At 39.9% G+C, this 16271-nt stretch overlaps 1 protein-coding gene across 4 annotated transcripts in view; it reads right to left on the minus strand.

Moving 5' to 3' along the window:
* The window catches only part of npnta (nephronectin a), a 45792-nt gene that overhangs the window by 26777 nt on the left and 2744 nt on the right, over window positions 1-16271 (minus strand). For 2 of the 4 annotated variants that reach the window (XM_032535386.1, XM_032535403.1), the window contains exons 2-4: window positions 10046-10146; window positions 4600-4650; window positions 650-742 (exon numbers count right to left, since the gene is read on the minus strand). In XM_032535386.1, coding sequence (XP_032391277.1) covers window positions 650-742; window positions 4600-4650; window positions 10046-10146 — 245 coding nt within the window. The remainder of the gene's footprint in view (window positions 1-649; window positions 743-4599; window positions 4651-10045; window positions 10147-16271) is intronic. The other 2 variants (XM_032535395.1, XM_032535411.1) reach the window with 1 other exon arrangement.

Raw genomic sequence — 16271 nt, forward strand, 5'->3', positions numbered from 1 at the left:
TGGGGCGTGAATTCCACAAGTATTTTTAAGCTGCTTGGATGCACAGCAACTTACTAACTAACTGGGATGCTTTAATGCTTTTCTACATGCTCAGTCTGTCAGCGATTGAAATGCATAAAAACTCAAGCACACACACACACACACACATTTTCAACAGCATTGGTTGCACTCAGCCGAGCCAAGTTATCTCAGGTCAGTAATTGAGATGTTATCTTCACAAGAGAGGATGCATCCCGGGGATCATTCAACATGGCCTCACGACTTATTTCCATTTGAGCTGAATCAGCTCTCTCCTCCTCCCCTTGTGATTAAAGTATCTCTCTTGTCAGCTTGTGGCAAACCAACTTCCGCTAGATGAGTGGCAACTTTAATAGGCAGGTGTTGTGCAATGGAGATCTGGCCACAATAAACAATGATGATTTCTGCAATTGCTCAGGGCATGGGTTCTTCAGTTAGAACAAAATGCATGTCAGCAGGTCTGTGTGTTGCTTTTGGTGGGGGCCTTTGAGTCACAATATACGTTGTGGAGTACGTTTCAACTTCAGTGTGCGTGTTTCAACGTCAGTTCCCTAAGACAATGGGAAAGTTACATGCAACTGCACAATAACTGTGTTTTCATAATGTCTACAAGTTCCAGGCAAGAGCTTACCTTGGTTGCAGGTCTTGCCAGTAAAGCCAGGGTGGCATTTGCACTTATTGGGTCCCACGCAGTCTCCGTGCTTACAGCCAGGCTGGCACACAGCTGTTCAAGGGGGATTCAAAGAGGAAGAGACAGATCAGTGCAGCGCCATGGCTGACTACTCGTTACAGATCAGAATGACAAAGCACTTAATTCCACTGCTCCTTGACTGTAAATTGTCTAGTTTTGTATAGTTTTCTTCACATTCCAGCAATAAGACAGCATGATGCTTCATTCATAAAGACAATGTGTTTGTTTCTTTCTTTCTCCTTGTGTGACATTATCATTGACTAATGGTAATAGAGAAGCCATTCTCAACTAACCACATCATTTTCACATTAAACAGTGCTGGAAAAGTGTTATTGTCCTTACTGATACTAAATCGTTTCACACTGTGTGAGATAAATGAAAGGTCTGACCTTTTAACACCAAGCAAAGTTTCGATTTGGCTGGTTTTGAAATACAGCCCTAATATGTATGCTGGTGCCCAGCCAACAAGAATTACCTAGATGAATAATATTTTCCCCTTAGACTGAAGATGAAACAATTTCAACACCAAAATAGTAGGTTATAATTAGTGCCTCAATAAAGAGCTACCCTGATCGTACATAGCGCGTGAATGGTAATATTTTGAGTGTGTACAGAGACGTGGTAGTTGCGGGAGCTGTACAGCTTCACTGGCTCTGTGTTCTGTCTTAGTGAGCTGCAGGCTTACCCTGCTTATCTGACTGTGCTTACTGCAGCTTGCTGCTAAGCATGTCTGATACACGGGGCCTCAGCCAAGTGTTACTAATTTTCATTAAAAGCTTCATTAATTCTGTCATAATACAGCGCAATCAGAGGACCTAATTATCACTGTGGTGGAAGAGGCTTTACATATGTGTGTGTAGAGAGAGATCCTGGATGAGAGTGCTTATCACACCAGCCAATGTTAACGTGTATTTGGAAAGATGTGATGGTGTAGTGTTGTGTGTGGCAATACAGATGTAGGGTTTAATATATTGTTGTGTCAGCAGGGCTTAAGTTGTGCCGGGTCCCGCCGGTGCATGATCGGGGACCATGGTACCAGCATCTGTTTGATTTTTTTTTTGGCACCTACTTTTGTCACTATCAAAATCTATGAATACATGTTGTGTAATATTTAATGTTATATGTCCTGGCATTCTTTTATTACCGAGTGAAATTGTAAATCGCTTGCTTGCCCATTGTGGATCAGAGAGACGTTAATCACTTACACGCACATTGCAGTGAAGCCTGGAGCGTTCGAGTTTTGTGCATGTATGGCAACAGTTCTTGGATTTGAATGGGTTTAGATAGACACAGAAAGGAAAGCACACATTGTTTTTTTTATCACTATTCTCTGCTTTGAAGTGTTTATGATTGATTAGGAGGGGGATGATGAGCATGGTGACTTTGATAATTGATGCATCAAGACAATGCATGAGGGAATGCAACATATGTAAGCCCTAAAGCTAAGCTAGTGGGTATTTGAGTTGAGCGGTGAAATGAGTATGGTCTATTATAATTCCCCCTGTTGTGCGCTGCACAAAGCTTTGTTTATTATGTCATTCTTGTTAAGTTTGAGCCCAGCAGGATCTACGTGTTGTTTGTTACCATGCAGTGCGGTTTTGAGTTTAAAACGCTTGATGCGTTTCGTGACTTCTTTTCTTCCCCTGACCTGCTGGATCAGTCGCCTGTCTGTGTGCCGCTACTCCTGATTTAAAAATTCAGCGTTGTGATGCCAAACATATTACACCCAAACAACCTCCACAAAGATAATTTGGCTTTTGGTTCGTCAGTATAACTATTAAAAGGATAGCTCAGAAAAAAATGTAAGGTGTGTTGGTGATGTTTCAGATACCAGGGAGAAGATGAAAAATGATCCAGGAAGTCCAGTTTGGGTAATAATTACATAATTTGTTTAGGCTCATTAGAGGGCCAAAACACTTTTTGATAAATGCTGTAAGATTTTCAGTTTCTGGAAAGTTATCCTTAGTCTTTAAGGTAAGTCCAACTGTTTTGCCGGATGTTCCTGCATTTATTTGCTGTCCCTCTGAACATGATCATAGTTTGTGGTGTGGATAGCACAATGTCCTTGATGATATTTTGTTGCTGTTGGATATGTTTGCATTGAACTGTGCAGCCTTGGTGGAGATATTCAGTCTCTAAGTGCTTCCTGCTTTCAATAATTTTTTTTAGAAATGATAGAAATAAGGTGAAAGCTGCTTTAAGAGACCTAAAAAAAATTGAAAAGATAGGGGTGAATAACATTCTCTACATATGAAATGCATACTTTCAGAATCAAGTTACAATGTCAGAAATTTCCATTCATACACATTCAGGGAGAAAATCTTCAGCTCCTTAGATTTCAGTCTGTAACGTTGTACAAACTGAATTCAAAGGCACAAAGGTATGTGATGAATCCGTTAACTCGGGTTGATAACATCTCCAGACTCTTTATCTTTATAGACTCTTTAGACACTTTATCTGGCTATGTAATCAAATAGAAAGAAAGTATTGTTAGACCACTTGGAGGGCCCTGGGATATGACCCGGTATGTTAACATACAGAGCAGTCGAAGTTCACAATTACCATTTCAAAAAGGCTCAATTTGATGGAGGAAAAGGAAAAGAGTCTTACTTTTTTTGGAAGTTTATTAGGCCTTGGTCTGGTCAGGGCAGATGAAAATGTTGTTAGTTAGAGGGAAGTCAAGTGGAGTGCTTTTTGTTATTCTCCTACATGGGGGAAGATTTGATTAGCAGGATCAGAGGCAGCCATCAACAGGCTTTGCCTCTGAGGTTATTTTTAAGCCTCTGGCTGGCAGAGAGATCAGGGAAACGGCCAGTGTTCATTAACCACAGCAGAGGACACGGAGGACTAAAAATGGTCGTACCAGCTGGAAGGCCAAACATAGAATGTATGACCCTCGTTCCATGAACACCATCAAAAGATGCCGAGTGATGACACACTTTCACTCTGTCTTACATCAGCCAGTCCTCAGGATAGTATACTGCTGCTATGCTGATGCAGATTCTTTTAAATTTTTTGACTGTTCGTGCCTGGATGCCGGATGGTAAACACAAGGGGATGTATTATTTTTTTTAATTAACACAGATATTGAGTATCAATGTTTATAATAGTTCAATGCATGACTTTATCAAAGTCAGGTGGGGAAATCGTTACTTAATCATGTTGCATCATCTTGCAATCAACTAAGTAATTACCTAAGGCTGCTCGTTCTTTCATTATCGGTTGATTTGCTGATTGTTTTGTTTGTTTATTAATCAATTAATTGTTTCAAAAGTTCTCACAGACCAAGGTGACATCTTGATATAGCTTATTATTATAGCACTAGTTTCTTGGGTTTAATTTGATCTCGTTTGTATGCAGTGAAAGTCATTGATCAACTGGGTAATGCCATGGTGATTATTTCATTTACACAAGTGATGAAGTATGATAGCATTGGCACTTTCAACCTGAAAGATTGCTATGTAGTTACACATGCAGTGCATCTCCAACCACAGAAAAACGCTCAGTTTTAACTCTGCACCATACAGATGGATTCACTACTGATATATTAATTACAAAAACATTATGGATTTCAGTTTTAAGGGTGTCATTAGTATTCTTAAGGGTTGACTAGAAGGGTAGTGGAATCTTAATGAAACTAAAGAACTTCAGCATAATTCATGTTAAGAAAACAGCTTCAGGTGAAATCAGGTCTGCGGTGTGTGTAAGCTGTTTGCATACAGTAGATGTGAGGGCCGGAGGGAGGAAGATGGCCGATACCAAGGGGTGTGAGGAGTTGGTGGGGTGGGCTTGGCTCTATAAATTAGTGCGTGAGTCCAGGATTCAGAGGATGTGCCCCAAGCAATACATGTCAAGCAAAATTACTTCAAGAAACATGTGGAACATCTAACCTTGGGGCTGGCACCTTTTCCCGGCTACTCTGGGAGTTAAGGCGAAGAGAGCTGCAAAACAGATGCAAACAGCCAAACAAACAAACAAGGGTTGCGGGCTTTGAGAGCACAAATTAATAAATAAATATGATGTTAGAGGGCATAGCCTGGTCAATTTGACAAGCAAACATTCATGGAAGAAAGAAGAAACACACACACACACACACACACACACACACACACACATACACACACACACACACACACACACACACACAGATGTTCTGGAGTCACACATATTTCCAAGTTGCCTTAAAATAGACTCAACATTTTAAATGCATTTGCAATGGAGTTTTAAAAATTATAATGAGGTCCGACTAAAACCACCGTCTGCGGGGATGTTCTCTTATTTCTGAACTACATATTCCTCATTATTACTCACATCTAAGTGGAAGTGAATTAAGCAGTTTTCTCTCACACACTCTGAAACAGTACATTTATAATTCCCTCATAAAATCACACCACTGTGCTCAAAGATGAAACAGCTCACCTGAAACCTTCAAGAAAATCATGTTGCTCTGGTTTCTTCAATATACAAATAAGTGCTGCAGCTACCTGACTCTGAACAGACATTAGATTTTTAGGTCGTTAACTGTTTCAAAGGGCCTTTAAAGCCAGAATTGTATTGAATAATTCAGAAAATGTGTCTTTTATTCCCGTATTTATTCACCCTAATTATTACAAGCAACTTTGTTTTCACCTTATTACCTCAAGCAGATGAAAAAGGCCCACTTTTAGACGGGCTTTTACAGCCCAGTGATCATGAAAGAAAGTGGAGCAGACAATCATGAGGAAGTGAATTACTCAAACTGAGATATCACTTTTCTGCTTTCATCGCTCACTGGTTAGCTCAAATTACCAATTCAAAAGTCTTGCCTTAATCCTGTCCACACTATTTATCGAAACAAAGGCCATACTCAAACTAAATACCAGTCTCATGGATTTGTAGAATCCCCCAGGACCGCTGAGAAAATTATAATGTGAGATCTATTTAATATGGAGGTGATATTCAACCTAGCTCCTTTGCAATGCAGGGAATATAAATGTATGTCTTTCTACTAGAGCTGTTTCAAGTCTTTTTGAAGATTTAAATTACTAAAAATCTTTTTTTAAATGTCACGCCCTTTGAGACATCAAAGCTGTGTGGCTATTCAAGGCCTGCTTGCCTATGTCTTATGGCTTGTATATGTCTAATTAATATGTAACTGTTCCTGCAGCCTTGTACCTGGTCGAAACCTGATTTAAATGTTAACTCAACTGTTAAATTGACTATTTCCAAATCCAAATCTCAAGCCAAGTCATGTCTGTGGGGAGCCAACTCTGAAGTAAGCAAGTCTCACAACACTCAAGTCCAAGTCCAGTTACAAGTCCTAATTTTTCTGGCAACAGTATCCGTCTAAATATATTCCAACCCAAGAATTTTGATATTAGACGATTCTGCAAAAGCCAAGATTACATTCTTGGATTGTTGGATCTGGAACTCTGTCCTCCAGAATTTTCACCCTTCTCTCTCTCTCTCTCTCTGGGTGTGTGAATGAGGTGCTTCAGTCTTGCTAAATGCTAAATGTTGACATAATAGCAAAGCGAGGTGCGGAATTGTGCAATGTAAACTTTATTCAAATTTATACTGGACTGTATAATTCCGAACTATTTAGGTCAGTTCCTTCTTAACTTTCACCTCACAGCCTCACAGCAGGTCCTGTATCACGTAGCATCAAATGTATGAAATGACTGAAGCTCCTGCTGCTATTTGGATGCAAACACTAGTGGGATCAACTTGTTGATTAGACAGTTCTCCATCTTCATCAAAAGACGAAAAGATGAAAAGCATTTTTAGTATGATTACTCTTAACTGTAATACACTTAAAATGCAAATGTTCAAATGCTCACAGTGGCAACAAAATGTTCATGCAGCTGGTTAGAATAAGAAGCTTCAAGTGTGACTCTGCCTGCCGGATGGCCTGTCAGAACATTATAAGTGGAGCTTCGGTTTACTATAAATCTAAAGCTTCTCTCTCTCTCTTTCTCCCTCTGCCTGGTTTCCTCACTTCTCTCCCTATCCTGAAATCCTCCCCTCCACTCCAGCAGCAATCATCTCAAACTCCTTACCTCTGAACCATTTCCCTTACAGCTCAGGATTTTTTACTTTCTCCAACTTTAGTCCTTTCTGTCCTCTCTGCCTCACTCTTTCAGGTCTGAGCATTAAATGTCAATCCATTAAGTTTTTCATTCACAAACCCATCGCTGAGAAAGCTACAAGCTACAATTTTTTTTTTACCAAGACCTGAAATCTTTACTGACTGCATTCTCTCACAGAAATGCACACACCAACACCCTTTCTTTCCCAAACCTTCCACCTCCCTCCTCTAAGGTTTAAATCACCACATTACTGACTTGGAGGAATACTGATTGCAGTCGAAATAGATTTAAGTTGTGCACATAGGCAGGAGCATTTAGGCAAGCATTCACAGAGGGATTTTATTTACAGAGCAGATTTGGTTTTGTTGAAATAAAAAAGTGGTACTCCATTTGGTGGCTAAGCTCAAACTTAGCTCTTACTTTTGACTCAACGTGGAACATGAGGGACTCCAGAATAACAAAGAAAACAGGTTCACACACTGCTGTTCGGCTGGTCGAGTAACTGATGCAAACATGTCTTTTTTGATGTGACTGTGCTGGATTTATTATAAAATGTGGAACCGTACCTACATTACGGCATGTGTAGTGGCCATTACTGTTTGGGTTTTAAGTGCATAAAATATGAGTACCGTACAAGAATCATGTCTTGAACCCTAATCTAGGCTTCTATCATAACAAAGTCATCTTCGTCTTCCTTGGCCTCGTCCAAAACCCCCATCTATCCTGCCTTGAATTGTCTGGGAAGCTGTAAAGGCAGGGAGCCCTGTATCGATGCACTGGGAGGTATTGGGAATTGAGATTGCGGACTTGTGCCAGGATTACTGCTGAGTCCTGGCCCCATGGTTAAACAAACACTATCAAAGGATACAATTGAGCTGTCTGAGTGACACGGTGCTGGTTTTGCCTAAATAATTCCAGCACAGATGTGTAGTTCAAGTGTCAAGACCTTGGGAAAAGGTAGGAGGTTTTTGAAAAAAAATCTATCCCTCTAATTTTCAATCATGAAACAGTCCTCTCGAAACTACAAGTCTAGCTCTGTCACATAAACCATTAGCATACATTTGGGTTTTTTTTTTACTCCGAGTGTTTATGTAAGAATAAAATTATCATATTTTGTTTATAATAGAGATGAAGCGTGAAGTGGATAAAAAGCAGATTTGTCTTGCAGAGACCTGAGGTTAATCTGGCAGAGCTAAAAAGGAATACAAAACATTAAATTCTCTAGAACAAAATGAGAAATCTTGTTCATTCCAACATTAAGAGAAAAGATGGCACTCTGCCACTTTTACATGAAATTAGAGTGAACTGCTAAACCCAGCATATACAGAAATATTTTAGCTGCAGCAGCCCAGACCTTTGGGCCCAACAACCAGTGTGTGACATACAGTATTTTCCACAAAACACATTCAAAATACAATAAATAAACAAAAGGTCAGCTATAGCATGGCATGATAAGCTTCAATACACGAGAACATAATTAAAATATGGTCATTTTAGCAATGAAAAACACAAAATGAGTGGATTAAAAAAAACAATATTTTAAGAAGCTGTAAATTAAGCATCCAGAACCAACATGCAGAGTTTTGAACCTTTTTCCCCAGCAGGAACTTAACAACCCATGACATGAAGCTTCCAATAAACTCAAATTTAAAAACTGAAAAGGCTTTGGTGGTAGGTTCTACTTTTTGTTTCCACCATGTTTTACTAACCTCAACATTTTAGATACAGTATGCTTCGCTGAAAAGACAACAACAACTTTGGATATGCTGATTAAAAAGGGGACAGACGTCATTGTAATGCATGGTTTGGTAGGCGAGTGCAGTTTTGGGACAGACAACAATAGAAGAAGAGGCACTAATCCTGACATTGATTTTCTTTCACTTTTATGTGAGTTGGGATATGGTCTCCCAAACGAAGACAAAACAATTCCAAAAAAGGATTGAAAACATTAGAAAGTGGAGAGAAGTTGAAGGATAAACGTGTGAAAGCTACAACACAAACTTTGCCTTGTTTGTCCAACAAGTGGTAATGTTACAGCTGTGTTCTTGTGTTTGTTGACGCCTTTTGGCTTGACTAATAACAATTAACAACACTGCCTGCACCCCCTGACAGTATCTGGAACTTGGATTTAGAATCAACTCCTGAGCAGAGCTGAATTTTAGTTTTAGGAACTATTTCAACAGTGGAAACGATGAGCCAGAAGCTGCAACATTGTCAACACTTTAAAGCAATAGTTTTACAAGAAATACACTTAATCCCTTGTTTTGCCGAGTTACATGAAAAGAGTGAATCCACTGACCGTAAACAAAGGGGAAACAGCTAGCCTGGCTCTGTTCAAAGCACCTCTGCCTATTTAGATTTTACCTTTGGACAGAGCTACCCAGCTGTTTCCACCAGGTTACAGTCATCATGTTAAGCTAATCGACTGATGGCTGTACCTTCATATTTATCAGACAGATATGAGAAAGGAATTGATTTCCTCATCTATCATTTGGTGTGTGTCTAACAATTCCTTCAAGCTTCTTGTTGCTAAGTTCCTGCTTTGTTAACCCCCATTTCTGTGTTAACACTTTCTTGATTAAACCCCCACAGCAAAGTAGCAGCTATACCAGCACGCAGAGCATGCAGAGGATTTGGTGGCCAGATATGAAACCCATGTTAGTATATTCACACCTTCCTGGGTAGCATTACAGGAGAGCAGAGGATCTTTACACAATGTAAATATGTTGGAAATGTGACGTGTTAATATTTCATACAGTTCATGGCGATTGGTCATGACAGGACACATCCTCGGAATCCCTCCAAGAGGGGTTGCTGAATATAAAGATGAGTTGAGCTCTGTACGCCTGACAACACCATGGATTGTGTCCCCACCGCTTTTTCTGGTAGCATGAGCAGGCTTGTTTATGCACGTAATCTATAATCAATCTCCCATCTACCCTTGAATGTGTCCACCTGCAGCTACAGTCTCTCCCTCATTATGGCCACCCACAGTGTGAATATAAATGTCAGCCTTTCCTTCGGACCCACCAGCCATTACAATCAATCTTTACTCAAAGATTGTCCCGGGTGAGATGCACCATTAGCTGGATGTGTTTCTGTTGCGACAACGGAAATGTGTGTGTGCTTCCCCGAGCCTCCGGTTACTATAGTAGTAGAGCTGCAGCATCTCTTGTGTCTAATAGCATCTTTGACCCCAGCTTGAAACCTCACAACCTTGTTAGCCCTGTTTGCCCTCAGCAGCAGCAGCAGGCATGGTGGCACTCACGCTGGCAGTGACCCCAGGAACGGCGTGTCCATCCCCAGCAGCAGTCCACCCTGGCCCCGTATCGACAAAGGCCAGTAGACGAGGCCATCTGCCGCGGCCACCTGTAAAGGGATGACATAATTAGTTCACAGCCAATTAAAATGTCTTAATGAAAAGCAGGGGTCTTTTCAATGTTGTTTGGAGGGAGGCTTCAAAGAGTTCACATGATTCATTTCATTTTCCTGCGGTGGAGAGAACAGACTAGTATGAGGTGTGTGTGTGTGCTGAAAGGCCAAAATTTGGCCACGTATTATATTGAAGTATGTCAGAAAATAGTGAAAATGCCTATAAAACTTTTCCACAACCCAAGGGGACATCTTTCGATACAATATTTTAATCTGACTAACGTTCCAAAATGCAAAGACGTCCAGTTTACTATCATGTAAGACAAAGAACAGCAGCAATTAGTCACATCAGAGAAGCTGGGACCAGGAAATGTCCCATTAGGACATTTTTGCATGAACTTGAATATAGAATATAAAACTCACTCTATATTTTCTCAAGGTGTTAAAGGCAAACTTTTTATTACTTCCCTATAGCAGATTATCTCTGTGTCATAAAAATAAAATGCATAGCACATCAGATATTGCATAAACCAATGTGATCTGATGTGCTATCACACATCTCCAGTTTGACTCAAATCGGAGACCTGTGTTGAAAGCCTGCCAGACCCGATTTCAATGTAGCCTTCAGTGTGCATCAGTGCACCACTGACACTTGCATCTGAGAAGACCACATTAATGTTGTGTTCATTATAAGACTTGTGAATCAGATAAGAAGCTCTATGTACTGCCTGCTGCCCTTGAAAATACAATATGTTTCCTATCTCCATCTATTACATTAACACATGTATAGAGCATGTGTCACTGTACCGTGTGTTTAGAGAATGTATCAGGAAATATCATGAAGATAATATCAGTTTTGCTGCATGGAGAACGTGCAGGTATTACTGTGTATAGAGATATAGGTTATTTCCAAAGCACTGCAATTTGTGTAAGATAAATTACAGCTGTATGTTTTTGTTACACAATGTTCTATTCTGCTCAGAGCAAGAAATAGCTTCTTGGCAGTCAGTGCCATGTGGATTACCTTTTTATCTGTACCAAGGCTCACCACATATTTATGGAGAGAATAGAGCAAAGAGATGAGTCCATTTAAGGATACTGATGAAAATCCAAGCCGCATACTTTGGGTGCCTGGCTCTGAGATGTTACCAAAATTCTAGCAAAGAATATAAAATCAAAACTCAAAACTTTATGACAGACTCAGGGTACAGATAAAAGACATTACATAAAATACATCTAAATATATCTCCTTCAGCACTGAGACCGGCCTTTCATTAACGTTACTGTGAAGTCTTGAGCACATGAGAGTTTTGCATTACCTGGACTGACTATGCAGGTTATTAGTTGTACAGAATAAACACTGTAATCCAGCTACAAAAAAAAGAGGGAATTCACTAGATATCTTCCTTTACACAACTGATGCTTTCTTTTATGCCTTGATGAGACAGTGAGGCTGTTGCTCAATATTCAAGGCACATCCTTTGCCACATCCCTGCCTGTTAGTGTCTCTGTGCCAAGATGTGGAAATGTTAATGCTTGCCCCTGCTGCCAATCACCTCACTGGAGAAAAAACCCAGATGGATGCTAAGTGAGACTGGCAGATCCAGGGAAAATGTTTGTCTGCTGCCTGAAAAGCAGGGAGGCAGTCAGGCAAGTGAACACAACGTAGGAGAGAGGAGAGGAGAGGAGAGGAGAGGAAAACAAAAGAAACTAAATGAAAAAAGGAAATTAAAGAGACTAAAGGCAACAAAATGAAAAGGAAAGGGAAGGAGGAAATTAAAGGAAAGAGAACCCAAACCAGGGTCTGGACAGCAGCCAAGTTTAGGTGTCACTATTTCTGCAAGTGGCATGCACCCACACACACACACACACACATGTCCAAATATGGCACCTGCTGTCCCTCCATATTGTAAACAAGACCATCTCTGCAAAATCGGCAGCTTTATAAATACAGCTGACAAGCTCCAATGACATTTCAGTGGTATTTAAATCTGGTGTTTTCACCCTGATGTTTTTGTAGACGTGTGCTCTTTGATTTATTCATAGCATCCGGTAATCATCATCTTAGAATATGGAAGCATCATGTGGGAAGAGTGTAGGCTGATATGTGTGCATCTGCTCCTGTGTTAACTAATGGTATCATAGACCTTTGCAGTTATATGACATTACTAAGTAATCATTGCACTTGATGACTCCCAGAAGAATACACCATCATATTCAACCGTTCAAAATATTCTGTGGGTTAAACTGGTATTTTGATTTCCAGAGTTCCGTTACAATGTTCAGTCAACAGTCAAGGTTTTATCTTTGTTACACATCACGTCATTGTGCTTAACTTAAACGTTATTTTCAAAAACCAGAATATCTGCAATAGAGCCAATCTTGTTCCTTAATCTCTCAATCTAGAAACTAATTTTTTTTTTTTTTTTTGCACCATCAAAACAAATCAGCAAATGTATAATTGATGCTTGTTATTCTGCCGGTATCTTTGGAATTCTTTATATTTCCACATGTTGTTTTGAAAATCACATCTAACAGTATGTTGACTGTCAGATGTCCAGAGAACTGATACAAAGTATCCAGCTAATTAGCTTTAACTTCACTGGCCAATGTAGTCATCTTGTGTGGCTTTGGTACTTGAAAGTTATGTGATGGAAATGTCCTCATTTGGCATTCCCATTATTTTGTCCATCAGGTAAGAGCCTAAAAATTCAATGGTTCCTACTCTACAGATGTAATTTCCAGGTGCCTATATTATGGTGAATTGAAGATATATATATAATATGAAGATATATATATGTATATATATATATATATATGTATATATATATATACATATAGCCATAAAACAAGCAATTATTATATATTATAATGGAAAAAGGGAGATAAGGCCACAAAATCCAGATGGAACCAATAAAAAGTTAATGGTCTACCAAAGAATCTAAGATTTGTAGTTTTTCCAGTATTATAATGTAGTAGAGCTGATATTTTGTTTGTTTCTTTTAGTTTTCTCTACATGTCATGATGATAATGGCATGCCGTTTGTTTCTGAGAACATGACGTTAATAAGACTATGAACAAAGGAGCAGAGTTTGAACTCCAACGGTCTCCCAGTGGATGGTGTGCGAGAGGCGTCTGGGAGGGCTGTTTGGTGATGTGAACCTCATGAGACACAACAGGTCCTGGTCTGTTGAATCAAATATTTCCCTCTTGTCCTTTCTCCTACATAGTCATAAATAAAACACCTGCGCGCATACACACACACACACACACGCACACACACACAATTTAGTTTCATCCAGGTTGTCTCTCAGGCCTTTCTTCATGCTGAATTTAGCCAGAGGCAGTTGTGCACCGTAACACACTCTGAACTTAAAACTGAGGGTTTAATACAATTCACCAGCTCACCTACTCATCACGCCAACTCTTCAGTAACGTCAAACACACATTTTCTTTGAACACATATTATGGCTTGACAATTACAATGAATCTCTATCAAGAGTGAGAGTTACAGTGACAGTGACACTGCACTGCACTTATTTTAGATGCATCTTGTCTCCAGTGATATTCTACCTAACACAGAGCTGGCATATCAAATGGACTTGATATGTATTACCCTGGGGCTTTGAATAATGATGCTAAATAACACTAAGCCTTGAAGGAACTTGAGCAGATAATTATTACCCTTCACGCATGCCTTGTGACACCTTTCTTCTCAAGCACACAGTATCAGACAAGGTCGTTCCGGGAGAACCTGAGAGGTTGATATTCACTATGGGGACGCCATCCTTCTTCCATTGTTTTACTAATGGATACAGAGCTGGCCGATCTCCCCTGTCTGACAGTGAAGACTAGTCAATCCATCGCTCAGAGGACCAATGTGGGGTGCGGCGTGGTAATCGGGACCGTGAAGGTATATAATTTAATCTATCTATCATCCATCCACACTGAAGCATGCAAAGCGTGACTGATTTCTCTCACAAACACCCATAGATGTTGATTTCTGCATTTGTAGCACCTTGGTGTGAAAGACTTGTTCAGACCTGCAAGGTTCAGCTGAAGGCATGAGCTTGTGGAGTCATAAGGTGTCTGAAACCCCCTCGGCCACACGCGCTGCCGGATCTGCATGCAGCCTTCCAAATCACATTACCACACAGCACCATGTGAGATATTGACAAATATCTGAGGTAAATCAGCTGGCCTATTTAAAAAAAGAATGCTTTGCTATACAAAGAAGAAAGTGACAGGTATTTACTGAGTGACCAGAAGAATAATAAGCACCTATATGATGCAACACAATAACACTGCAATAAACATTACTACTAAAATGTCTTTGTTGACACTTCTGATGTAGGAATTTGTGTTGACTCACTTTTGTGGCACTTTTCAGGCAGCGCATTGACACACTTCAATGGACAGACCGTATTGAAAGATGTCGGATGTTGGAAACACCTTATAATTTACCGCTATGGAGAAAGTTATGTTGCATTGCTTTGGCAGAACTTTTCGTCCTAACTTACATAGGATAAGTGCATTTAGCCTCCGTAGGAACAGAAGGTAGAAGTTGTCAACAATTGCTAAGTGCACTCTTTCCAAACAAACAGCTAAAAGCATGTTCAGTGCTGCAATTCAAGTGCTTAGAAGATTCTTTTTAAGGGAATGAATCAGTTGAAAATACTAACATTGCATGTCTACATTTCAGCCTAAAAAGGCTTTCTTCAGCGAAAGAAAGGCAGTGACGGTGCTGTCCTCTGTGGGTTCAATTCATGACGGTGGGATTTAACCCTGTAAACTACAGCCTCAAAAATGTCTCACTCCTTCTTTCTTTGTATAAAGGACTGAGCAACACGTCTATGCTGGTTTACTTAAATCGCATATGACTGAAGACTTTGTTAGACTGTTGTGGTGACCACTGGTAGTAATAGGTTTCATTGTCCATGTAGCACTTACACTAGCTCAGTGAAAATGACGCAACAAAAAAAGCAGAAAGAGACGTTATGTTAATCATAAACTGGAGTGCAGTATGCTGAAATTTTTGTTTCAGTTTGTTTAGTGAGGTTCAACACTTGAATGCATGCTATTCAATAAAATACATTACTGAGCAGAGAGTCAGTGGAGTCTTATTGTTCACTCTCAGAAAACATATGGCAAGGTTACGCTTTAAGGTGCAGTGGGTAAGACTTATAAAACTAACTTTCCGTCATATTTGCTGAAACTGACCCTATGTTCAAGTAGAACTACATAAAGCAGGTAATTAAAAAAAAATATGTATATATCTGCCTCCTTTGGCACCACCTACAGCCTGTAGTGCAATTTGCTAAAATCCACAGCTCCCTGTTCAGATGCACCAATCAGGGCCAGGGTGGTGTCTAACTGTGTGTCAGTCACTGCTCATGCACACGTTCATTCTCCCTTGTGGGGGGAGGAGCTTAGAAGACCGTTTTGGGCTTTTGCAGAAGGGGGGGAAAATAAGTTGTCATGTTAAAATGTTTCTTTGCATCCTACCTACAGCACTTTTAAATCTCTTCTATGACTCCTAACGAAGACATCGGCACATTCTTCATTACTACATTGACATGCGCTAGATGTTAAACACAGAGAAAACTAGAAATGTATTCTTTTTTTGAACATCAAACTGCTTGTTGGGCTACCCTAGGGTGACCATATTTTGATTTCCAAAAAAAGGACACTTGGCCCAGCCTCGAGACACAAAATCAGACAGGCTTCTCAGCGGTTAATGAAGATGCTTTATTATGCCTCAATGGTACAAAAATAACTTACGTAATAAAATAAAATATGTAACAACCTGTAACAAAATAGCTCTCTTCAAATAAATAAATAAATATGAAATTGTGTTCTAAATATGACCTATTCTGTGTCAGTTTCAAAATCCAGCTTTAACTAAATATCTCTTAAAACCTTTTCAATGTATTAAGATAAGGTTTTTCGGTGTCCATGTGAGCTATTAGACCTCCAGCACATTTATTACACACTGAAACAAATGTGCTAGCTTTGCACACGGTGCACTCTGCCTCCCGCTTGTCCCGACCGGGACGGTACGTGGACAGTTTTTTTTTGCAGATGTGAAGCTGCACTAACGTTTCGGCTCCGCTGTCTGACCT

This window comes from Etheostoma spectabile, chromosome 2 (genome assembly GCF_008692095.1).
Source record: "Etheostoma spectabile isolate EspeVRDwgs_2016 chromosome 2, UIUC_Espe_1.0, whole genome shotgun sequence".
In the NCBI taxonomy this organism is placed as follows: domain Eukaryota; kingdom Metazoa; phylum Chordata; class Actinopteri; order Perciformes; family Percidae; genus Etheostoma; species Etheostoma spectabile.